Genomic DNA, 24,693 nt, shown 5'->3' with positions numbered 1-24,693 from the left:
GGTTCCTCACCTGCGACTCTCTCCGTGGATGAGTCAAGTATAATAATTTCATCTATTTTGGGTTCCTGCTTCGAGCTGCTCACGGCAGAACGATTCTTAGCGCTCAGTTTGTTGGGTAGGACCCGAGTACTGGCCGTATCATTGGCCAGGGCGGTGACGTTGCAGGCCACGCTGTTGTTATCGAAGAGAGACTGCTCCTGCGATGACCTCTGGTCTGGTCGGTTTATTTCCGCATCCCTTTCATTTAGTTTCTTCGAATTGCTCTTACTTGTTGACGTGCTCGGTGGCCATTAATAGGGGCTGCGAGAACTGGCTGGAGTGGCGCTTGTTTTTGGTTTTACAATTGCTTTCTTTGCCGTTTCTTTGTTGGATGTGCATTGGAAATCTGTTGCTTCTTCGCTGATTTGAGGCAAACTTGAAGCAGATTTCGTATTTGGTTTCTTCTTGGCAGCAGTTTTGGGTCTCACGGATGATTCTGTTGCTACAATCTTCTTGGAACATGCACCAGAGTTGGGAACTGGCCGCTCACTTTGATAATTTATGCAAATCTTAGCGAATGTTTGGCTCATCTTGTTTACATCTGGCGTCACTCCCTTCACAGGCTTGGCCACTTCTTCGTTGAAGGTTACCGGCAAAGTTGAGGATTCTTTTGCATTTGCCTCGTCTTCCCCGATTGCAGGCAAATTCTTTGTATGTCCGGACACCACAGTTTTCTTCATTGGTGTCTCTTTCACAGCCGACATTGGCTTGCTTGGTGTTTTCACCGCTTTTTTATTTTTGGCCACCGTTTTCTGTTTTCGCTCCGAGAAACTCATTAAACGGCTTCTACCTGTGAGTTCGTTGTCATCCGAAGAATCCGTTTCCATCACCTGAAGCTCGTGGCGATGCTCTTCAGCCTTTGTCTTGGCCACATTTTCGCTGATTGGAGGCAGTCTTCTTGATTTGGCTTTTTTTTTGGGCGCCTTTTCTACAGATGAGATTGCTGGCTTCCTGCGCTCCATTCGCTCGTCTTCATCGGAAGTGTCGCTGTCCATTACATTTCTAGCCATTTGCCTGGTCCGCTCACGCCCTGGAGTATATGATGCTCCAGCGGAAGTTGCCTTTCTGGTCACTCTATGCGGAGTTTCACGCATGGCAAGGTCACGGCTGCACTTCGAGCGAACGCTTTGTGGTGCTTTTAGCAGCCTTAAATGTTTCTCTCTGCAGGTTTGCAGACGATTGCTGCATTTGGTTGGCGTCTCCATAAGTACGGGACGGTTGCAATTATTCACAACCCATTCCTCTGTCGAGCTGTTGGCAATGTGCACCACGTCAGTGCACAGACTGTAGCTGTCGCAGCACCTGCATTCGTTTTTCAAGAGTCGTGGCCGCAGGTCCAGCTCCTCCCGAAAGCTGTGTGGATGTCGCAAGCATAGCATGGAGCGTGATGATGCTGATTGGTGATAATAATCTCGCCGGCCGCGGTATGCACAGTATTCATATGCGCTTTTGGTTAGCAAAAGTCTCTGGCAAGATTTGCAATCGCAGCCGGCTAAGGCGGCATCTTCCCCGCTCGATGGCGACCCGAACAACGAAGAATCGGGGCGTCGCTTACGCAGATACAAGTGATGGCAGCGGTTGCTGTAGGAACGGTGCAGGGAAGTGCTGGCTACGTTGGCCAGTTTCCGCTTCCTCTCACGACGGCGTTGCAGCACAACCTGCATGTGACGGCGGTGCTCTTGCTCGTCATATGCGTACTTGCCACACAGCTCGTCAGCACGCCTGCGTGGATGAGTGCGATACATTTTAATGGTCGACCCGTTGGACATCTTGGGGTTGGGTGCATTGCGTCTGGGAGTCTGAACTAGGTAGTTGTCGCTTTCAACGGAATGGGAATGTTCATGCCTGTAATCGTACATTCGGGAATTCTCCTCCTCCAGATAGATACTGTTGTTGCGGCGCATCCATTGGCCCACTTGTTGTTCGATCTTTTGCGGATCGAAGGTGTCAAGTATTTGATCTAGTCCAGCTGCCTTCCACTTGCGATTGTGCTCCTGGAGAACCGGCATCGTTTGATTGAGAATCTCCTCTAGTTCGGCCGTTTCAGCTTTGTTCTCTCCAGCGCACAAAATCATCGTCAGCTCCGCCTTGCTCATGGCTATTGTTGTATTAATGTTCCCCATGCCCAGGTCCTCTTCCTGCCGGGCATCTTCTTCCGCCTCCTCACCCTCCGGCACATCGGGGTCTATGTCTTCGCCTTTAAACAGATCCTCAAAATCCTCCACATCAAGCTCTTCGCCATCGTCGATTTCCATGAAGTGCTGCAACAACAAAATCGCTTAGCATTCGGAGCGCAAAGCAGAAATGCAGGAAAGCCTCACCTGTATCAAGTTCGCCCAGATTTTGGAGCGCTCGTACACCAGCCTCTCCAATGTTTCTTCGTTCACTACGGCGTGCGACATGTTTGCACATTCAGCTTTATGCTAATTTCGTTTTTTAATAAACAAAAAACAAAGCGGCGCCAGAAAAGAAGCGGTACATTTGAAGTAAAAAAAATGGCTGTTATTGTGAACGCGGAACATACCGAAATATACCTTATCTTTTTCAAAAAATACCCAAAACCATTTATTCCTGAAATTGTATATTCAATTTGCTATTGCAAGCTAGTTGGGACTCTCAACACTGATCTTATAATGGTTTCCGATTGAGGAACACATTTTCTTACGGTTTGGCTAATTACAAAGGACCCCTTTATTGTATTTTTTATAAAAAAAGGTTTCATCACAGAAGGTATGATCACTAACCAAATAGTATATATACAATTTGGTAATTACAATTAGGTCCAGACTTCTGTATGCTCACACTTTTACAAGTGTATTCAAAATTCGCGCCACCCTTTCCGCCACCATAAAGGGCGAAAACATGCTATGTGCACAATTTTGAAGATAAGAGAAAACTAAAAATGCCATTCTGTAGGGAATGACCATATCTATCAGATCACCGAATCGGGATCAGATTGGATAATTATTATAGCCAGAATGCAGTGGCCACACCCTGCTTCGTGCAGTGGGAAGGAAGACTCTAGGGAAGGGGGGTGATCTAAAAGAGCGTGTTGGCGTGAGATGTGATGTGGACGTTTTAAAAATGTAAAATTTAAAATTCGAAGACAAAAAACAATAAGGGACTGTTTACTGACTGAGTACCGGGTATAAAAGTTGTTACGCATACAAAGCGTACAAAATCGTTTGTATTCGTTCAGAAGTTATTGAATCTGAAATAATAGAAGGCCTTAAATTAAACAATACAAAAAATTTATAAGAACAGAAGTGAGGCCGTGCTATAAATTTCATGTTTTTGATATAGGTGGCCCGTTTAAATAGTCCCATCATTTGTCAAATTAAATAATACTTTAAATACTTTGAACTATTTCAGGTGCTGCAGAGAATTGATGATGTGTCTTTGATGTGCGACAAGCGTATTGCCAGTCTCAAGAAGTTGGCGCTGAAACCCCCGCGACCTGTGCAACAAGTTACGCCGGAGCCGGCTGTTCCTCTTCAACCCCCCGGTGGGGCACCACACCTACTTCGCCGCAAGTACAATAAAGTAAGTTCCAGAATTTAAAGTCTTATTGAAATAGTATTCTACACGCATAAATACAATGTATTTCTAGCTTACATCTAAATTATTTGCAAAGTAATTGATTAAATGAATTCCATTTGGTAATATTTTCACATTTATCAATTATAATTAATCAGATAGTACACACCACAAAAGTACCATACATACATATGTTACACAGGGTATGCAAATGTCTAGATTGAGTTTTGTTTAAAGTGAAACTTCCCATTAAGGGATTTTCTTTTTTCTTGCACTGTTGTGGTACATGTTTCAAGTTCATTGTGCGAAATTCACACAGTGATCTTTTTATCTACTTACATATACAAAAGACTCGGCCTCGCGGCTATGAGCAATTGTTTCTTTGCACCAAATTAGTTTAACAATAACTCAGGGCGAAACAAAGCCAAGTCGCTTGGCTCTGCTTGATAAGAAATCTCTATACAAAATTTCACTTTTGCTCTATTCGGAGATCGACTCGACCCACAGCCCGAGTCTACAAAATGTAAGGTCTGGATGTATACTTGGAACCGCCAGCAGCAATCCGCGGTTGTTTAATGACCCCTTTGCGTTGCGGCACTATGTTTTGTTTGCGTATAAATCATAGTTGAGTTGAACCCGTTGCTTGTATTTAGCATTAAGATCGTCTTAATGACACCAACAGCCATTTAAAGGCATTTGCTTTCATAACAGCATACATAGCAACTAGAAGCCCAAGAGCTGGGCGACACTGGCGGTCATTGGCTTACATTTACATAAGCGAATCCAAATCAAGTCAAGACGCTAACGGGTACATACAAGTTTGCACTACAAAACGCGGAAAATGTTGTTCTCAGTTCTTGGTCACACCTTCGGTAGCCTTAGATGCTTTTCCATATATGTACGTACATACATACACAGTATATGTATTCGTACTCACGTTTTGAACATATGAATAAGCACGTACGCTCGCCGCGGCTTGTGGCTGTACAGCGAGGGTCAGATATACATACAAACATATACACTTGATAACGGCAGCAACAATCTAATCTAATTTTGTTACATGCTCTAACTGTTGAAACCGTTGGGTTTTCTTCCGGAGAGCGGAATTTGTTTTCCATGCTATTGAAAGACATATCCGAATACTGCTTGGCATACGACCGTCACTCTCGGCGCCAGCATGCAAACAAATTTACTTCTGAGACTGTCAAGCAAGAAATAAACAAAGAGGCTACCATTATACTTGGCGCATTAAGACCTTTTTCTGCACTTCTGGGTGGATGATTAATGCTGAGACCGATTTGTTTCCGCTTTTTATTGTGTTTCTTCGCAAAACTAGGCTAGGGTTGAACATATGTTGGCCGTATAATTTTCAGAGCTTTCTACTAGAGACGCTTTAAACATGTCAAAAGTCCGCTTTGAGCAGCGTTCGACTCGTACACAACAATTGTACATGCCAATCAATTTATACACCTATTAATCAAGCAAACAATCGAAAGTCAGTCATATTATGCGTCTATCATGTGTTTATATTGACTACACTCAGCAAATGCATCAACAAAACATGAAACTACAATGCGTGATTATCGACCAGCTTTTACCGCACCTTTTCACCACCTCCAAGATACGGGAATCAAGACTCCCGGAGCATTTGATGAAAATTAATGCCATTACAGAAGGCAACTGCAACATATATTTTCAGCTTACCCATAATTATAAAATGAATTCGAATTTCTAGGCTTGTCAACGATCCGCTTGTGCTAGCTTTTTCACTTTCACCACATATTTATGCATAATCTATTGTAAATATTATTATAACATTTTTGGTCTCCTGTACTCGCCGCGCTGTTTTTTGTTTCATTTTGTTCGAATTTTTAACATTGTTAAAGCTGTGCACGTAAGGTTAGCAAGTAAATGTATGTATGTATGTACATACAGTAAGTTGTACTCTCAAATTTAATAATGACGGGTAAATCGGAGGTCACGCTGCGCGCCTTGTTCGTGACTTCGGAGCCACTCTCTGATAAGTGAAAACAAGTATTTATTGGCTAGGGACTTCATTGGCTTCTTGGCTTCATTCTCTTTGCATTACATACTCCTATGATTCGTAAAGGAGAATCAATTATTTCAGATGCATTCTGTATCCTCTTTACTGCAGCTGTATTCGCCATTTAATTGTCGTCGAGCCCAAGTTAGCCCTCATGCTTTCATACCATTTCATATTGCATTGCCTTACTTTATCCTTCATTTGACACAAGTATACGAATAGGCAAAGCGATCTATGCTACCGATAACTCTTCCCGACACGATTTTTCCCCAAGGAACGAAACCCACTTTTTATGAAAGATATGGGGCTTAGAAATAGTCTTGTGACATTTTTTTTTTCTATTGCAGAACTTTTTTTTAAAGAATTTGAAAAATCTGGTATTTTTGTAAAGCTTTTTTGCAAAGGTAGCGGTTTGCTTTTTCACATAACTTAAGTATCTTAGTTCTGGTTGAATAGAACTTTGTTTATCTGAAAAGCTGATTGATGCAGGTAAAAAGTCAATCCAAACACTTTGTGGTTTTACCGTACCGTCTGGGAAATATTATATTTTTTGATGCCTATCGAGATTAAGAAAAGAAAGCTGTCCACTCAGCTAACTAACCTTACAGCCAAAAAATATGTCGCATGTCTGTGGCCAGTCTGCCAAGATACTTTCATGTCGCATAAATACTTTTGAGCATGACCTGACCACCTACCGACTAACTGGACGCTATTTTTTGACGACGTACAAACTTCCACAGTACTTACGTGTACGAATTAAAAGTTTTCTTTTTAACTTATACGAATATAAACTTTCTTCATTGATACAATTTAAATAGCTTTTATTCCATGCAGTTATTTCATCTTTGCTTTTTTATACCCGTTAATGGAAGAGTAAATAGGGTATATTGTATTTGTGTGGAAAAGTGGATGTATGAAACGCAGAGAAGGAAACGTTTCCTACCCCACAAAATATTTTCTTGATCAGCATCAATAGCCGAGTCGATATAGGCATGTCCGTCCCTCTGTCCGTCCGTCTTGTTGAGCGCCTGGATCTCAGAGACTATATAGGCTCTAGGCTAGTTTAATATTATTAATTCTATTAATTGAAATCAATTATCTATTGGGGTTTTCAAATTGGTGGCAAACAGTTCGGCCACAAAGACCAAAGTGGCTACTATAGAACCCAATACCCAGACGAGAATAATTCCGGCAAAGTTCGACATCCCCAGTCGGACAGGGCCAATATCCTCTTGGCTCCTCAACATGGTGCTCTCCACCTGCTGTTGCTTCTGAACGTTGAGATTGTCGGCGACCACACGGTACTCCCAGTATTTGTCGAATCCGGAAGAGTGCCAACTATAAATTAGCGTATTGAACTGTTCAAGTAATGGCCACAGTCTGGGAACGAAGGCCACCGTGTATTGGTAGTAGAGGTCCTCCTGCATGATGACCATCTGGTCGATGGCTTCTGGTACTAAATAGTCCCCAATGGCAAAGTGGCCTAGATACAGTGGACATTAACATTAAATGACATTAAAGGTATAAATGATCAAAATATCTAAGATACCGAAGGGCAGACGTTCAACAGTGAAGCCCAGTCGCACTTGAGTTTCTTGTGCGAATCGGAGCAGCTGCTCGTCGCTGTAGATGTGGAAATTGCTCAAGAGGTCTTGCACCAAAGGCTGCAAAAAATAAATATCTTGTGGCATAGATATGGCATGAAACACAACTTACTTCATCAGAACCACGAATAGCTGAAACCCATGCCTCCGAGTTAGCTGCCCACTGCAAACGGTGATTTCGCAACCGTGGCACAGTGTCCGCCGCCTCAGACATGCTTGGTATAGTCAATATACTAGCCAAACCGCCACCATAAATGCTGGTTATGATTATGTCGTTGAGAAAACAGGCAAAGAGCAACACACGGACAGTTAACGAAGTCGTTGTACTGTTTCCTGACTGCGATATGAAAAGCTTAAATGACGTCGCCAGGCCCAGCATTGCACAGCACCACCAGCCCTCACGGGCACTTGCCGAGACATACAGCACTTGCTCGCTTCTGTAGGCCAACACTAACCCCAATGTCTCCAAACAGAGGTACACCAGGACCGCAGCCCAGAGGTTTGCTTGGAACGGCTGAAGGGGAAGGTTCCAGCTCGCCAGTCTCAGGGGTGCTGGTACCAGACAAGTTATTCCAGACCTCACGAGATACATTGATAGATCTAAATATGTGTAGCCCTCATACCACGAATACATTGCGCCAATGCAAATATCTGCTTTGTGATTAATAATCATGCCCATTGCGCCATCCCCAGACATGTTTTGGTAAACGGTGCCCCAATCGTCGGCGTCAGCTGCCAATGTTAAACGGGAAGGAATCACCTCAATTGAGTTAATTGGGACTTAAATAAAATAGTACACGACTACTTACATGTGTCAATTTGAACTGTACAATTGAACTTTTCACAAAAGTTCAGAACTACACGTGCTTCCGTGCCATCGATGAAGACTTTACTCAACTCCGAATCCTGTGCCACACCTATATCACGTGTGTTACTATTCTCTGTGTTCTGTATAATGGAAACAAATGCCTAAAGTTTTAGCTGCGACGAGCGGCAAATAGCTTACACATTTTATAACCGTATAGGGTCTATAGTCAAAGCCGGCGATGACTACCTCACGTCCTTGCAAGTCTTTTAGCTTATTCGGGAATAATGAATTATTTAGCTGAAATCGTTCCTCAACAACATAGTATCGATCTAATAGTTGTAATTGTGCCGGCTTCTCCGCCTTAGTACCCACATATTTGTTGGTCTTCATTTCAAGGACTGTCCCAGATGCATCGGTCTGAACAATAAACAGAATGTTTGGCTGATCTGAAGATATTCAGGGGCGACTATTCAAAAGTGCTTCCGTGGATGGAGTTTTAAATATTACCCTCAAAGAAGATATTTTTATAGCAATCCTCGTTTAACTCATCAGCCATGTGCGAGAAAACGAACCTGTTGTGCAAAGAGCGCCATATGGAATACATGGATGCATTTGTAAAAGCTCCCACAAAACGGGCTATGTCCTTTCCAAAGACCATGAACGTCTGCATTAAAGAAAACAAATTTTGAATTGAAGATTCTAGAAAAAATGTGAAAGTTGTACCTCACAGTGTGTCACCTCAATTGATATCATAAGCTTGAGCAGGAGATCGTCGTATGGCAGGTTATTCTCCTGCAGCTGTTTTTTCCTTGGACGTACATCAACAACATCTTCATCGAAACTTTCCTTCAGATTATTAATATGAATACCCACGAAGCTGGCATAATCTGCTACAAAGACTTGTGGCTGGAACTCAAAGTTACTATTCCAAAATAGGCATATGGTACTCCCATTTAAATAGGTCCCTACTTTATTTCGTAAGACATTAAATCCTTGTACATTAAGGCCTTGCTCGCCATATAAGAACTTACTTATGGAATTAAGAACAAGCGACCAACTCTGCTGCACAAATAACAGTTTCATTTTGAACATTCGGTGGTCGGTAGTCGAGCGTTTTATTTATACCAAATTAAGCTGGAACTGCCATACTTTTGACCGTTTTGCGTTTTGTATTTGTTAATCCAATTAAGCAATTGAAAAAATTGATATAAACGGTTCTCTATTCTTAATTCATAACGCTAACGTTTAGTGGTTTTAGAAGGGTATATCAATTCGAATCTTATTCTGCAATTTATTTTTATGTGGTAGAAGGGGAACGAGTAGAACAATCTTAGTGATTTTAAATCAAACAAGTGTACATATATGTATAAGAAGTATATAAAACAAAGGATAAGGCTGTGACACAAGTGCGTTCACAAGTGTGACACCCCCATAAAGGACGAAAATCTATTGCACATTTCACAATTTTGAAGATACGAGAAAACAAAAAAAGCTGTTCCGCAGAGAATAGTCATCTACCAGACTCAGGGATCCTAAATGTGTTCACATCGGATCATTATTATACCCAGAAGAAGAAATTCATTTGCAGTGGCTTTCCTTCACACCGTCCGAACAAAATGAGGGCAAAACATATGTTCAGAAAACTTGTTCATATTCAAAACCAAAAAACACTTTTTTAAGTCGATTTGTATTTAAATTCGTATGTACATACGTACTATTAACCCATTTGCCCACATTTGGCCTCTTCTCACATTCTAAACACTAGTAAACACACTTGTCACTAGTGAGAGAAAGTGTAACGCCATTTTTCAGTTAGGTATGGAATAGGCTTACAAAGGTACCAATTGAAGCATAATCTGTTGAAGTTTCATACTGTTGGATTGAAGCAGTTTCAACGCCGCATTGTGTTTTCGACTTTAAGTCTATCATCGGTATTGTGTCGTCACTCTCTGTACACAGCAAAGGTTGGGTTTGGTGTCGACGATAAAAATCAAAAAATTACAATTTTATATACGCTTATTTGTTACGCGATAGTTTCTCTTGTCGCGTTTTGTTTAATTTAATTAATGAAAATCTGATATTTTCAGTTTCATAGTTTTTGACGAAGTTTCTCTTTCAATTAAAATTTCTGCTGCGCTCGTTTCTTTTGAATTTTGTTTTCCAGTGTAAGCTACTGTAATCTAATCTTTTTGTGTTATATTAATGCTTTTCGCTTTAAGACCTTCTTAGTATTCTTATAATAAATATATATGTATGTATATTTTTACTCGAAAAGGAAACGGGTATATGTAAGTATAAGTGCTCGATATTTGATGTATGTAACGCACAGAAGGAAAAGTTTTTGACCCCATAAAGTATATATATGTACATAACAAAGACATGTTGATTCATCATCGATTCCAGCACGGGTACAATACCTTCATAATACGAAAAGCATGCACATACCATGATTCATGTCTCAGCAAAGGGTTGTGTTTTTCATTTGGTAGTCGTTTTACATAAGATCTAAAGTTTCGGCATAAAAAAAAAAAAATTTGTCTACCTCCGGATCACAGGATCTATATCCATATTTATTTGGGCCAACTCCAGTGCTTTTTCTACCTTGTATTTACTTTGCCCCATGGGTTCTCTGCTAAACTGGATTTTTTTCTCAGACTTCAAAAACTTAATTTATATTCTTTTAAGCTAGATCTAGCTTTTACTTATCTTCGGACATTTTTTAAGATCCATTTTAAGCTCTCTGGTCGGCTTAAAAGGACACCTCTTGCTCTCAGAAACCAGAATTTTCAACCGAAAAGTGGAAATTGAGCCAATTCTTTCACAAGTTTCTTGTGGGTAATATGTTTTAAAGCTTTACGAATCATTTTAGATGATGAACCTACTATTTACCTCACATAAGGACAGCTTTCTTCTTTTGGAGTTAAAGTTTTGATCCTTTGGCTTTTTTCTTCCCTAAAGTGTTTTCGACGACCCATAACAACTAATATTTTGTAACTATCTGGTTACAAGCGACTTAAACCAACGACTATCAATTAAAAACATAATATATCAAAAAGCTCGGAAAAGTCAAAGTTCTTATGAAATATAAGTTTTGATGCTATTTTTGTTGCCGTTCAACTTCGCTTCTTTTTCGAAAAATTGGCTACATATTTGAGAGCCTCCATAATTGTAAGAGTAAGGACACTTATCTCAGATAGGAAATATCTCAACCTACTTCATATTACTGCAGAGTGCAAAAAATGTTGTATTTTGTTTGTTTTTTTTTTTTTGAAACAATAAAGACCACGCGGTGCTATTATTTTCGCCGCAACTGTACATATATATACATATATACATACATATATGTACATATATTCTTGAGCAGCATCATTAGCCTAGTCAATATAACCTGTCTGTCTATCTCGTGTTACGCCTGTTTCTCAGAGACTATAGGAGATGAGTAATTAATATTCCATCCAGACTGCTCTGATATCACACTGAATCATGTTGGCGTGAGAAGTGATGTAGATGTTGATGACAGATGTAAAATTTATGTTGAAATATAACCTAATCCACCTAATCCAACATAATCCATTACAAGTAGTATTGTAGAGAGTCGAGTTATTTAATTTAGATGTTACATATGCAAGTAAAGACTATAGAAACTGTATAGTCTATATACTCAATATTTGGTAGCAAAACAAATTCATATAGGAAAGATAAAAACAAAAAGTCATTAGTCGAAACCCGACCCAGTCAGTTACAATGAGAGCAGAAGAGGGGACAAGGTGAGATTACGGCCAAGAAACGGTTCGTATCTGATAGAGCTGATGTATCTTTTCACTGCGTAAATTTCGCAATTCTGGCTATAATAAGGATCCAATCTGAACCTAATTCGGGGAACAGTGTGATATCACAGCAATCTGAACCTAATTCGGGGAACAGTGTGATATCACAGCAAGCTCATCAAGACGGACGGACAGACAGTCAGACAGACATAGACTCGGCTAATATCTGATCAAGAATATATACAATTTTTAGGGTCGAAAAGGTTTCCTTCCTTAAACACAATATACCCTTTTCACTCTAAGAGAACCGGATAGAAACAGTTGCTTGCATTTTTATTGCTTGTCTTTTCGTACAAGAGAACACAACCTTTAAGTTTTAAATATTCTTTAGTGGTGTTTGTCTTGCGTTGTCCAACAGTCAAAAAGTGTTCAGCCTTGTTTCTGTTTGTACTGTTGTTATTTTAAGTGTGCTTTCTTCTCCTGATGTAGGACCCTGAGAAACAGAATATGATTTTAAATAATGTTTTATGTACAAACATATGTACATATATACATATATCTAAACAATTCTATGATTCGTCGATATTAATTTTAATCACTCACAACATGTTGCATCAAACTCGCTGCAGTTCTCTCCAAACACGAAGGTCATACGATCCCAGCAACATGTGGACGAGAGTGGTCAACATACGGTAACCTTAGCAACATTATATATGTACACCCTTGGTAAAAAGCATATGTATGCGCAAGATACATATGTGTCATCTCGTGGGCCCATGGTATAAACATACATACATATAATGTAATAGTATTCAAATTATATTATATTATAAGTAAGTATTATTATCTATTAATAGATAGATACGACCAATTTTATCAGTTGTATGGGCCTTTTACATCAAGAGACTCATATTAGGAAATATATTTTAAAAACAGGTAAGCATTTTTCTAGTCTTTTGGCTCAAGATTCAAATCTCCTGAAAACCCCCTAGGTGAAAGTGAATTTCAAACAAAACAAAAATATTTAGAAAAAGCCTTCCAAACAGAATTTCAATATTAATGAACTCAAATAGGGTGAACAAGTCGTTTATAATCAGAAATTTGTACAACCGAAACCGGTTTACCAGCAACATGCAAGTAGTGGGCTTGATGAAACTATACAAGGTGGTCCCGTCGGAAAAGTGCTCTACTATTTATGCTACTTGTAAGTGCAAATGAAAGGGTTTTGCGTAGTAAGTGTGAGTGAAACGAAACTATCGTGTGATTATTAACCCTATGATGGCATGGGGTTTAAAGTTGCCCATTACAGGAAAAAGAGTTTGCGTTTTTTTTTATACCCGGTACTCGAAGATTAAATAGGGCATATTGTATTTGTGGGGAATAACGGTTGTATGTAACGCTCAGAAAGAAACTTTTCCGACCCCATAAAGTATATAACTTCTTGATCAGCATCAATAGACGAGTCGATAGAGCCATGTGTGTCTGTCCGTCCGTCCGTCTGTCCGTCCGTCTGTCCGTCCGTCTTGTTGAGCGCCTGGATCTCAGAGACCATAAAAGCTAGAGCCACCAAATTTTGCATCCAGACTTCTGTATGCTCACACTGTTACAAGTGTATTTCAAAAATGAGCCCCGCCCCCGCAAAAGGGCGAAATCCTCCCAAATCTACAATTTTGAACATAAAAGAAAACTAAAAACGCCATTCCGTAGGGCATGGTCATATCTATCAGATCACAAAAATGGGATCATTATTTAAATTTGATTTTTCAATAAGCTAACTAATAACTAAGCAGGCCATCCACGATACAATTTGTTGGAAAACATGTTGTACGAATATTTCTCGTAAACATCATTTTCTTTAAGTTGTCAACGAGTAAACATGTCAGCGGACACCGAGACACTAATTGCCTTGATGGCAATACATACATACATATGTATGTATATGTTCGGAGAAAAAAAAGAAAAAAGAGCAATCGACAAAAAGAAAGCACAGTATGTGGATGAAAGAATGGTACGCAAAGCGCCAGAAATTCACCCATACTAATCTCTTTAAGGAGCTAAAAGAAACATATCCTGTTGATTTAGCTTGCGTCTGTATGTCGCACGCAGCGAATTGACTTTTTTTTCACCGTGTCAATAGTTGCCTCTTCGTCAACTTCTTTAAATTTGTTTAAGAGCACTTCCCATGATTTGTTTCTTATATTTTTATTTTATTTTATATTTTTGGCACAAGCCAAGGTGCTGAGCGTTAAGTTCTCATCTGGCTGCCACAACCGAACCGAACAAACGTCAGCGGTTCAAATGCTAGTAATGATAACTGAAATAAGATTGCCATGTACCCAGAGATAATAAAAGTTGAAAAACGGCTAAAAAAAAAATCATTTTTGTTTTTATAAGAATTGCTTTTAGCTTGCCACTGCGCAGGCTCGTTTTGCAGGCAATCTATAAATTCTTGCAAACATTTTTGGACATTTTAAATGAAGGTGTTCACTCAACCGAAAATTGTACAAATGATGTTCGTTCCAACCTTGCCATCCATTGACGAACACGTTCGCACGAATACAGCCAAGATAGAACCATTTCTATTCTCTTCGAACACAACTCTAACTGTAAATGTCGACCCAAACACTACCACCAAGGTTCGAACACTGTTGAAAGCAGTCGATATTTTTGTTTTTTTTTGGTTAGGCTCTTAGTTTTAAAGAAAAATTCATTGCTGAAAAAATTGAAAAGTAATTTTCAGCGCGCATATGCTTAAAACGGTGGTTAATAGGTGGTCAAGCGAGCACGCACTGAAAAGTAATAGAGCGAACACACTCGAACGCCACCGGAGGGGACCACCTTGTATAATTTCTTCATGGTAGTGGGCATCATGGCGTAGCCGTCGGGTGAGACACTGGAATGAAGGCACAGTGGATTTGTCTGCATCAATCTCTTTCAGACTGCGGACAACGAAAGTAGTTGCTATGTCCAACAAAAATTTTCGTTTTCATATTTTCGTAAAAATTGCGGTGAAATCGTAAAAAGTAACTGTTTGGCTGAACTGTGATCGAGAGCGACTGTAACCTCCCGAGTCCGTACTCCTAAATCAAATTGATAATCTGAATAGTGAACAAATAAAAGAGTTTCAGATACATATGTGGGTACTGAATTTTGAGACAATATACATATGTGCATGTATGTATGTACTAGTGTGAATCTATGTTAATGTTTATGTTAATACTGTACAAAACGAATTCTAACAAAGTGCGATAAAAATGCCCGTTTTCAAAGTGCCTTTGCCCCTACCGGCAAAGCCGTTTGCAAGCGAAATGTGTGGGAAGGACAGTACGATTGACTCACGAATGTCTAACAGTGGTATCGCCGAAATACCCAAAATGGAGCTATTAAAGGTTAACTATGTGCATCAGTGCAAGCATGCTGTGATGCACAAGACAAATGAGTCCCCACAGGCTCTTCGTCTAAACAATCCCGCTCGTTTTGGTGGATACCGTAGACAACCGCCGCAATTAAGTACCGATGCTTCGATGAACAAGTCAGGACGATCGGGCTGCTTATCACCCAAGAGTGTACGGGACTCAAAGCCTTCTTTACCATCCCCTACAATAGAGTCGTGGCAGCTGCTCTTGCAACCAGACCATGGGCGCACATCTCTGCTTAGGGTCCATTCTCAGAAAGATGCACAGACCACTCTGCCGAATGAATCGGAATGTGCTGTGTCGCAGTGTTGCTCTAATTCATCCTGCTCATGTGCTGACTCGCACTCTGACACCACTGAGGCCAATGCCACCATCTTAGATAACTGTAAGAAATCGCAGAGCTGGAAGTACCACAGGAATAATCGCGACTTACAGCGCGCTGCTGGAGGCATCAAATCACGTGCAGATCGTATCGCTCGCATCGAATACAGAGAGTGCAATTCTCGTCTAAAATCGCCGCTCCAAATTCAGAACGCGTTGACGAATCACGATCTAAATCAAACTGCACCAAAATGGATGTTTCAGAAGACTGTGGTCGCCAGCGGGAGCTGTTCAAGATTAGTTACAGACCAGGAGTCTCCACGCATTCAGGAAAAAGTAAAGATGGATCGTGTTCACATTCGAAAGAAGCGACAGCCACTTTTTATCGTTAATCACTTAGAGGCTAAAAAGCCACAGAGTGGCAAACAATTACTGGTTTCGAACCGCAATTCCGAACTTTCAACATGCAGCTATGCATACTGTTCGCTCTCCCTGCATGATATGGGTCGAAATAAGATAACTATTAATGGAGAGAAGCGTTTTTCTATCGAGAGCTGCTCTGACTCTGGTGTATCTTTCTCTAACGACAATACGACGAACGACGAACGGAGTAAAAAGTCGAACATCCGCCGGAATGGAGAGTGTTTGGGCTGCAGAAAGGGTGTGGAAAAGCAAAGCCAGATTAAAGAATGCGATGAAACAAGTGTGCCTAGCCAGATGAAGTCGCCCGCTGATCACAACGATGTGCAAAACTTTGCCAAGAAGAATCTCACTAAGGCTACTACAAACGAGCTGCTGAAAGCTGCGACAGTACATGCAAAGCAATGTAATATTGAAAAAGAACGCAACATAAACGGTCTCATTGTAAAGGACACCAAGTCGACAATCATGGCCATCGACGACAGTTGGGTCCTGGAGTCTAGCATAGATCCCTATGATGACTACATGGAAACCGAGTCTCAATCGTTTTCAAAAGCGATCCAAATGGACAACTTGAAAACGATTCTAAACAGCAGCAGCAATGAGTTTAAGGAAGCTCCCAGAAGTCATTCTGAATCCATGTCATCAAGCATCTCAACGTCTTCATCTGGCTGCGGCGAGGAATGCTATTTTGACATTACCTCACAGTGTGACTCGGAACAGGATTGTAGTCAATGCAATCTCTCAAAATCAGCGAACTTGCTTTCGAGACACAGTTACAATGCCGTTGGTGGTGTTTTCTGGAACAATTCATACAACGAAACTTCGACGGACGTTGCGGCTAGCTGTTGCTGCAGCATATCCAGCTGCGACGAGGATGACTGCTCCTACTACAATGGGGATTTTTGTACAGACATAGCGTACATGCAAACTTGGCGAAACGGCCAACTGACACACACTGCCAAAGAGCTAATAAAAAACAAAAAATTACTGCTCAAGGTAGGAAACGAATATCGTACTAAGTATACAGACCTAATAATTATTTTGTCTAATAAGGCGGAAGTTGTGCTGGGAGCTGGGCATGAAGCTTAAGGCTTCCGGTTGTCTATGGAACTTTCCCGTACATCATACGAAAAACTGGGACTATTCATGCCATATGTTCGTAGATTGTATTAATCTCAGACATATCCTGTAGGATCTACGGATCTGCAACTTTCAAGACTGAATATAATATGTAGCCAACCTGTTCTCTCCTAATTTACCAATAATCATTGCGATCGAAAATGGCGAGAATTCGCGTTGGCATGTTGTGATGCACCTTTTTTTCCACTATTAGGCCGTAAATGACAGGCATCTGCTAATGCTGACTTGGATCGTTACGCCCATGCCACTATCTATTTGCATACATATGTACACATACTAGTGTCCACATGCCTAAGGTTACTTACATAAGTGTGTAGCCACATAAAATCGTCTTCGAATCATCACCGACACGTATATGCCGCTTGGCCTTTCACTTTCTCTACTTTTTGTGCATTTCCAAGACTTGAATGCGACGCAGTGTGCGTTCAGGTCAGATCAGAGCTGATTGTTTTGTTGGTTTAAAATCTCACAGGTAGAACCGTCGCATCCGAAATACTTTCCAGAAGGTGTACGCATAAAGTTCTTTGTAAGCTAACGGTACAAAAACCCACAAAGAAATGTTTACATTCAGTGACCCTATTTTATGCAAACAAAACTGGAAATCTGCTTTGGAAGCTACTCGCACCGAAAGCTGCTTACAAATCTAACTTCGAATTCTCAAAAGGTATAAGCAGCAGAGCATAAAAGAGCAGGTTCTTTGTTTGAATCGAAACAGTTATAAATAAGAAGTTACAGAAATCATCGAACTGCGTATGCCAGTCACTCAGTCGTCTACTCAATATTATTCACATTTTACCAACTCAGACAGGTTGTATTAAGTCGTTAAACATTTAATATTACTTTCTAAGCGATTTCAGTCGATCGTGGCCACGCGTGGCGAAATCTTTGTTCGAAAGAAGCACATATTCAAGTAGCCATTGAGCGTCGTACTCTAGTTTTCATGCCCCTAATTCAACTCTTCTTTTGAATGTGAGCCAGGTAGCGCTAAGCTCGCAAAGCTCAATGAAAGCGTCATATTTCTTTAACATTTATCGAACCTTGCATACCCTTAAAAGCCACTCTCGACATAGGAACATAGGAACAACTATGTAATTTTTAATGCATTTATAAAACTTTTTTATTTATACATACATATGTATGTATGTACATAAAAATAATATGAACATATTTTGGCCTAATGAAATTACGTATCATTTTTGTCGTTTTTTTGCTAGTGTAGAAATTGCGTGGCATTGTATCATGGTAAACTCGTATGAAACGATACTATTATCCCCTAATCAGCACCAGACATTGGTTAGATTCATAACTTAGCACTGCCAATGACTATTACAGCTATTTTCGATTTCAAGCCCAACAACGTCAATGGCATGACTATGACTGCCACAAAAACGTAAGACACGAAAGCCAAATGAAAGTAGCTCTGGCCATGCTAAGATTGACAAACTCAAAGAACCGTTTTCCCATATAAATTAGCGAATATAGTTTAAGAAGTTTCGAAGTCTGCTTTCTGTTGAAATGGCAAAATTGGACAGCTCTTGATGTGTAAAGCACACAATAATAGCCCTCCTAGTAGATTTAAATTGGTCTGAGAATCGAGTGGATTTATGACAACCGATGACTCGCATGCCTCTCTTTGAAGTTTAACGAGTAGGAACGTTTGTGAGACGCTGCGTACTCGTCACAACTTTTATACCCGGTACTCAGTCAGTATATCTGTACCTTAATGATTTTTTCGAATTTTACATTTTTTAAGCACAATTTGGTAGCTCTAGCTTTTATAGTCTCTGATATCCAGGCGCTCATCAAGACGGACAGACAGACATGGCTATATCGACTCGGCTAATTATGCTGATCAAGATTATATATGTATATATTTTGTGGAGCCGGAAACTTTTACTGGTATGCGTTACACAGATGTACATATGTTTACGGTACTCGAAAATTAAATAGGGTATACAAAATTTGTTTATGATCCTCTCAAATGTTGTACGATTTGGCACAGAATGTAGGCCTAATTGAAGATCGATAGTATGGCATACTTTACTCCTTTACTTTGTATTTAAACTAATTTCAATTTACTAACTACTTGGTATGTATTTTGTTTTTTTTATTTACAGACTGATGGAATCCATGAGTTTAGGCCTACGTCTATCGATGTTGTAACGGATTCGGGGATATCGATAACCAGCAACTCGAACCCAGACAGCATCGAGAACGTACAAATACAACAGGTTAGTAATTCAAAATAGACAAATTCAAAACTCATTTCGTATTGAGCCGCAAGACAGTTCAAAGGAAAAGTGTTGTTTAATGCTATTGCTCAGATTCGTAAAAATATAATTACATTTTTAATTGTAGGACGTGGAGGCACGACGCCTTAAACGTGGCCATGTGCTAACGGAGCTTTTAGAGACGGAACGTATCTATGTTCACGAAATGAGTTCAATTCTTAAGGTAGGAAAACTCAATAATACCCATCGAATTTTTAAATATTTTTTTCAAGGTATTAACGGCAATTATGCCGTTATTATTGTGTGCCTACAAAAAATCGTTTAATTAAAACCAATTTCAGATGCACTGACGGTTTTCCGCGTGCAGCTCGCGCATCCAACCATGATGCGCCCAGTTTTAATTCCGGAGGTTTCTAGCCCAAGAGGGGTCAGCGAACTGGAGCCGAAGCGGAATTGTTTAAAGTCCCACTATCATAAGGCCCGAGCCATGCTTGAATGCATGTGTTTGTAATTAGTGCATTAAGTTTATAACGTTTATCAGCCTCGAGAACATCTAATGCAGACGTACCTGAGTGGTACTGCAGTCCAGTCATTCTGTGCTTAGCTTTAAAACGCGTCGGTTGATCTCATCTCAAATCTAGAAGCAAATAAAAATATGCGATATGGCGGATACGATATTAATAAAGCATCAAAACCTAAGATTTCGGGAGGGCAATATTCCGTTCAGTTGCGACGGGTACAAAAAGCTGCTAACAATATCGTCAGTCGCTTAAATTTTAAATTAGGGAGCTCCATGAGCAGGCAGTTTAACTTTTCGATGGGAGACTCGAAAATCACTCGTGCCTCGCCCCTTTCTTTCCAAGGCTCCCTTTTTGAGTCTCACCCGTCAAAAAGATTCGTCTGCTATCGTCCTAGCGATTTTCGACCCCACCTCTCCCCAACCATCGTTGGGCATGACGGAAGCTACGTTTTTGGTTTGAATTTCTGCAATTTCGCCACGAGTAACGTACTAAATGGAAAATCTACCATCAGTATCTTGAACAAACTACAAAAGTGCGAAGAAACGCCATTTTCTGCCAAAAATATGATAGTGGAGCCTGAATCAGGTTTAATTACACCAAGCAATAGCCTTCAACGTTTAAAGGACGAACGCCGCACCATTTTCAAAGAGCTTATTGAGTTGTCCAGCTGTGACGAATCGCTGGAATACCGACTGGTTAAAGACTATTTAGAGTCAAACACTTATTCTGAAATTGAAAACGATATAGAGTTTAGGCAGTATCTTCAACGTAAGAATTACTCTGACATATTGGCATATCTCGAAGATAGCGAACAGAACAGCTTTTTGTCCGTGTCCTCGTCGGTGGCACGTGCACAGAGCTCGCTCAGCTTGTTGAACAACGAAAAATTTTTATCAACGCCCAAGGCCCTGATAGCATCCAACTACATGCCTCCGATCGACAGTCGCATATGCCGCAAATGTCGACTGAACCTGGAAAAAAACCATTTGGGTCCCCTGGAAAGAAGCCCAAATTCACAGAATAAAAACAGAAGCGGCGAACAATTAAACATACGCAGCGACTACGACGAGATACTCAAATTTTGCCACACATTTTTTCAAGAAAGTCTCATGAAAAGCGATGCCCTCTCACTTTCTAAGAGACGCCACTCTCACTATAAGCCATCTAAGTATGAACGGGTTCTCAAGGAATTTGTGAAAGCGCAAGGCTATGGCAACGTTGCACAGTATGTGGAGCAAAAATTTGGACAGTTCATCAAGGGCAGCAAGGAGGGATCCGCTTTCAATAATATTGAATATGTGGATGTAATGCATTTGATTATTTTATATGAATTGCTGCGATGGTTTTTTAAATCTGCTTTTATCTTCATATGCTTTTTTCTAGGGCTATTATGATCGGTTGAAATCTGAAGATCTCTCGCATCTTGCCCCCCCGAGCCTAAATGGGAAAGAGGATATCTTATTTGGCAACCTACACGAACTCTATACCTTTCACAACGATATTTTTCTTAAAGATCTGGAAAACTGTATTTCAACCACTGAGCTTGTGGCGCTTTGCTTTGTTCAGCGGGTGAGTGATTTTAATCATAGATCTCCCTAAAACTTTAAGCCTCTTAAATTTCTCCAGAGAGATACTTTTTACCGGCTGTATTCATTTTATTGTCAAAACATCCCACGATCGGAAAGATTGCGCGAAACTCTTGTGGACACACATCTATTTCTACAAGAGTGCCAAATGCGATTGGGTCATAAGCTCCCGCTAGCTGCGTATTTGCTAAAGCCAGTACAAAGGATCACCAAGTACCAACTTCTTCTGAAAGACTTGCTCCGCTTCAGCGACAGTGGCAGCTGCACCAAAGAGCTTCAGAAGGCGCTAGATTGCATGTTGATCGTCCTTAAGTGCGTCAACGATTCCATGCATCAAGTGGCTATAACGGGCTTTCCGGTAATGAGATTTTTCCACTCCATTTTCATTCCATAATGTCCACTTTTGTCATTTTCACAGACCGATTTATCGCAACAGGGCGAACTACTTCTCCAGGACTCATTCCAAGTTTGGACAGAGTCAAAAAAGGACATTCGTCTGCGCATAAAGCCACAGCAGCGTCACATATTTTTTTACCAGAAATCCATGTTGTTCTGTAAGCAAACCTCAAAGTCTGGTCATAACAAAAGTACCTACCAGTTTAAGCACCACGTAAAGGTGAGTCTCGTTAAAAGTGGACAATACATCGAGCCAAATTATATTTTATTTAATACGTACCAACTTTCATTATCAGGTGTCTCAGATCGGGTTGACCGAATCTGTGCGAGGCGATACCAAACGTTTTGAAGTTTGGCTTCAGGGTCGACAGGAGGTGCATACCATGCAAGCAGCGACAGTCGATTTAAAAAACAAGTGGGTGGCAGAGATCAAGCGTGTCTTACTAAATCAACTAGAGGAATTAAAAGGCGAAAAAATTAAGCAATACAGCCTAAACCACCGTGGCCTCAGGCAAACGACTTCGTGGGACACCCCTAACATTATTCTTGCGAACACGATAAGCTTTGACGCCCCTACAGAGTCTTCAAACCGAAACTCGAACTGCAGCAGTGATGACAATGCTGGAGCTGCTTCCGTCAACTCTCTTAGTGGCGCTGCGGACAAAGAGCAACAGGAAGTTTGTGGATGGAGCTCTGACTGCTCCAACAGCGAAGACGAATTATCTCTTTTCGAAGACAATAGCACCCCGGTGAGTGGACCTAGATATTAATGGTTATGTTAGTGTTTCATTTCGCATAGTACCAGAATCCATCCTATATTTTCCGCACAATTTTCAAAACCAAACCTACTTTTTGTTATTCGACCAATCTATGCGAGCTAAAAGAGCGTGTTGGCGGGAGAATCTATATATGTACATAGATGTAGATGACAAATGTAGAAAATATTTTAAATGTAAAATTAGAAAAAATCATGAGGTTAAATACATTTGTATGTTTCACACTAATGTTACATAAATAAATATGTACACATGGTTATATAATGAATATGTCCATAAACATGTACATACTACATATGGGTAAAAAGATCAATTTTTTGTCATTAAACCAAAAAAAAAGTAGACCGCTACAAATTGCCGCAAATGTTCGTTACACTAAAGTAGAGTTTATATTTTTTGCTCAGTTTACTAGCAAACGTGTTTTCGGATCTGAGTACTAGGCTTTACGACCAGAAGGAAACGTTTCCGACCCCATAAAGTATATATATTCTTTATCAGCATCAATAGCCGGGGCTATGTCTGTCTGTCCGTTCGTCTTGTTTATCGGCTAGTTCTCAGAGACTAGAAGAGCTAGAGCCACCGAATTTTGCCTCCAGACTGCTGTGATATCACACTCATACATGACAAGGTTTAAACCAGGGCTTGGCACGGCCCTATCCCATGGGTGCGGGACAAGGCGCTGCTGCTGTGCTGCCCTCACGTACAAGCGTATTACAGTGATTCGTACCAATACCAATGTTCCGTTTTGCGTGCGTCTTCACACACAAACGCAAAAACGGCTCGTTAATTGTATGGGGGCCGAGGCCTGGTTTAAACGCATATATTTTTGTAAGCATGGTAAATATTCCAGCTAATAGGAAAACAATTTTGAGATTTCCAAAGTTGAGAGCCATATCTGCTTTATGAAATACACGTGTTTTGTTCTGCTGGATTTTTCGGGATTCATTCCGAATCTATCCTCTAGGGATTCATTTTATTGAACTTCTGCAAACAAGGTGCTGGAAATTCAAAAGTCTAAAAAACGTAATTTGGAGTAGTTTAACCGGCAATCGAAAAAAATTGGGGACGATATTCCCGATAAGGGAAGCTTGCATCTCTTTTCTAAAACGACTGAACAAAATGAGCTTTCGACATAAAATTCCCAATTTATTTTGTTATGATATTGAAAAGTTAAGTAGGTCAGCTATAAGTTTTTTTTTTTTTTGAACCGTGTTTCAACTTTATTTAAGATCTGTCTTTTGCAGACAATTATTAAATTTCCTCTTAGGGTACTTGGCAATTTTATTTCAGTTATCTTATAATTATGTTATTATGAATAGTTTTGTTATGTCTAGCTGCTTAGGTTCAGGAGAGGTCCAGCGTGTGATCTCTTTTAAGTCTTCTTGTGGTTGTGCTGTTGGCCAGCAGGCCAATAGCTAGGTTGTTATCGTGCTGATCTCAGTGATCACTTCCGTTACCCACGGTATGTATAAGTAGCCACCCTTTATAATCTTTATGGATTTGAAAATGTTTTTGCGGGCTGCTACAATAATCTATAAAGTAAGACGGATCAGGCAATTGCTTGACATTAATATTTCATTGAGATCGCTTCAACTTTTAAATATATTTAAATAAAAAATTGTTCTATTAAGTTGTATATTCTTGGTTTGTTTCTTTATTTTCATGGACAAACCATAAAAACCAAAATATTCCTGGTAAATTGTGCAAAATCTGAACTATTTCACTTAGTCTTACACAGTATGTGACACAGTTACAGGAAACAGCAAATCAAATTATTTTGTCCATGTTTCATTCGATCAACAATCTGTAACTATATTTTAAAGCCAAGCCAAGTAATAATCGAAATTTGAATTAGAATATTCGTAACAGATAAGTTAAAGATGCTAGAAATTTTATGGATTGACAGCTTGAGTTTACTTTGTAGCGATAACCGTTAAATTAATCAAATATAGAACTCCCAAAAGTATGTTATACCAAAGACTATACAATACCAAGATGTTACATGAGGGGTGGCGGGGTATGCGCGTATGCCACTACTCGACAAAATTGAACTTTTTTGGAACCAAATCCGTTTTTTCTGATTG

At 40.1% G+C, this 24,693-nt stretch overlaps 3 protein-coding genes across 10 annotated transcripts in view; 1 reads left to right on the top strand and 2 right to left on the bottom strand.

The window, feature by feature from the left end:
- LOC117891994 (guanine nucleotide exchange factor DBS) overlaps nt 1-24,693 on the top strand; it is a 60,391-nt gene that overhangs the window by 29,401 nt on the left and 6,297 nt on the right. For 5 of the 8 annotated variants that reach the window (XM_034797875.1, XM_034797874.1, XM_034797878.1 and 2 more), the window contains exons 10-16: nt 3,412-3,582; nt 19,217-19,330; nt 19,458-19,553; nt 21,235-21,420; nt 21,478-21,795; nt 21,856-22,053; nt 22,130-22,582. In XM_034797875.1, the coding sequence (XP_034653766.1) occupies nt 3,412-3,582; nt 19,217-19,330; nt 19,458-19,553; nt 21,235-21,420; nt 21,478-21,795; nt 21,856-22,053; nt 22,130-22,582 (1,536 nt within the window). Of the gene's footprint in view, nt 1-3,411; nt 3,583-14,991; nt 16,956-19,216; nt 19,331-19,457; nt 19,554-19,671; nt 20,012-21,234; nt 21,421-21,477; nt 21,796-21,855; nt 22,054-22,129; nt 22,583-24,337; nt 24,467-24,693 lie in introns of those variants that run through there. The other 3 variants (XM_034797877.1, XM_034797880.1, XM_034797881.1) reach the window with 3 other exon arrangements.
- Nucleotides 204-2,529, bottom strand: LOC117891996. The gene is made up of 2 exons (XM_034797882.1): nt 2,361-2,529; nt 204-2,300 (listed from the first exon to the last, which is right to left on the bottom strand). The coding sequence occupies exons 1-2, from the start codon at nt 2,439-2,441 to the stop codon at nt 291-293; spliced, it is 2,091 nt and encodes a 696-aa protein (XP_034653773.1). The 5' UTR covers nt 2,442-2,529; the 3' UTR covers nt 204-290.
- Nucleotides 6,712-9,145, bottom strand: LOC117891467. The gene is made up of 7 exons (XM_034796950.1): nt 8,756-9,145; nt 8,540-8,696; nt 8,231-8,478; nt 8,034-8,172; nt 7,337-7,956; nt 7,170-7,284; nt 6,712-7,103 (listed from the first exon to the last, which is right to left on the bottom strand). Exons 1-7 carry the CDS (start codon nt 9,122-9,124, stop codon nt 6,712-6,714), a joined length of 2,040 nt encoding a protein of 679 aa, XP_034652841.1. The 5' UTR covers nt 9,125-9,145.

The sequence above is a fragment of the Drosophila subobscura genome, chromosome E, assembly GCF_008121235.1.
Source record: "Drosophila subobscura isolate 14011-0131.10 chromosome E, UCBerk_Dsub_1.0, whole genome shotgun sequence".
Classification (NCBI taxonomy): Eukaryota; Metazoa; Arthropoda; class Insecta; order Diptera; family Drosophilidae; genus Drosophila; species Drosophila subobscura.
Note: the sequence above shows the minus strand (reverse complement) of the source record. Positions and strands in the feature narration are given on the sequence as shown.

Excerpts from the sequence above, each read along its gene's own strand:
- LOC117891996 (XM_034797882.1), bottom strand. The coding sequence starts at position 2,441 with ATGTCGCACGCCGTAGTGAACGAAGAAACATTGGAGAGGCTGGTGTAC. Across the intron at positions 2,301-2,360 it reads TCTGGGCGAACTTGATACAG|CACTTCATGGAAATCGACGA; the intron begins GTGAGGCTTTCC and ends TTGTTGTTGCAG.
- LOC117891467 (XM_034796950.1), bottom strand. The coding sequence starts at position 9,124 with ATGTTCAAAATGAAACTGTTATTTGTGCAGCAGAGTTGGTCGCTTGTT. Across the intron at positions 8,697-8,755 it reads TTGAGGTGACACACTGTGAG|ACGTTCATGGTCTTTGGAAA; the intron begins GTACAACTTTCA and ends TCTTTAATGCAG. Across the intron at positions 7,104-7,169 it reads TGTTGAACGTCTGCCCTTCG|GCCACTTTGCCATTGGGGAC; the intron begins GTATCTTAGATA and ends CACTGTATCTAG.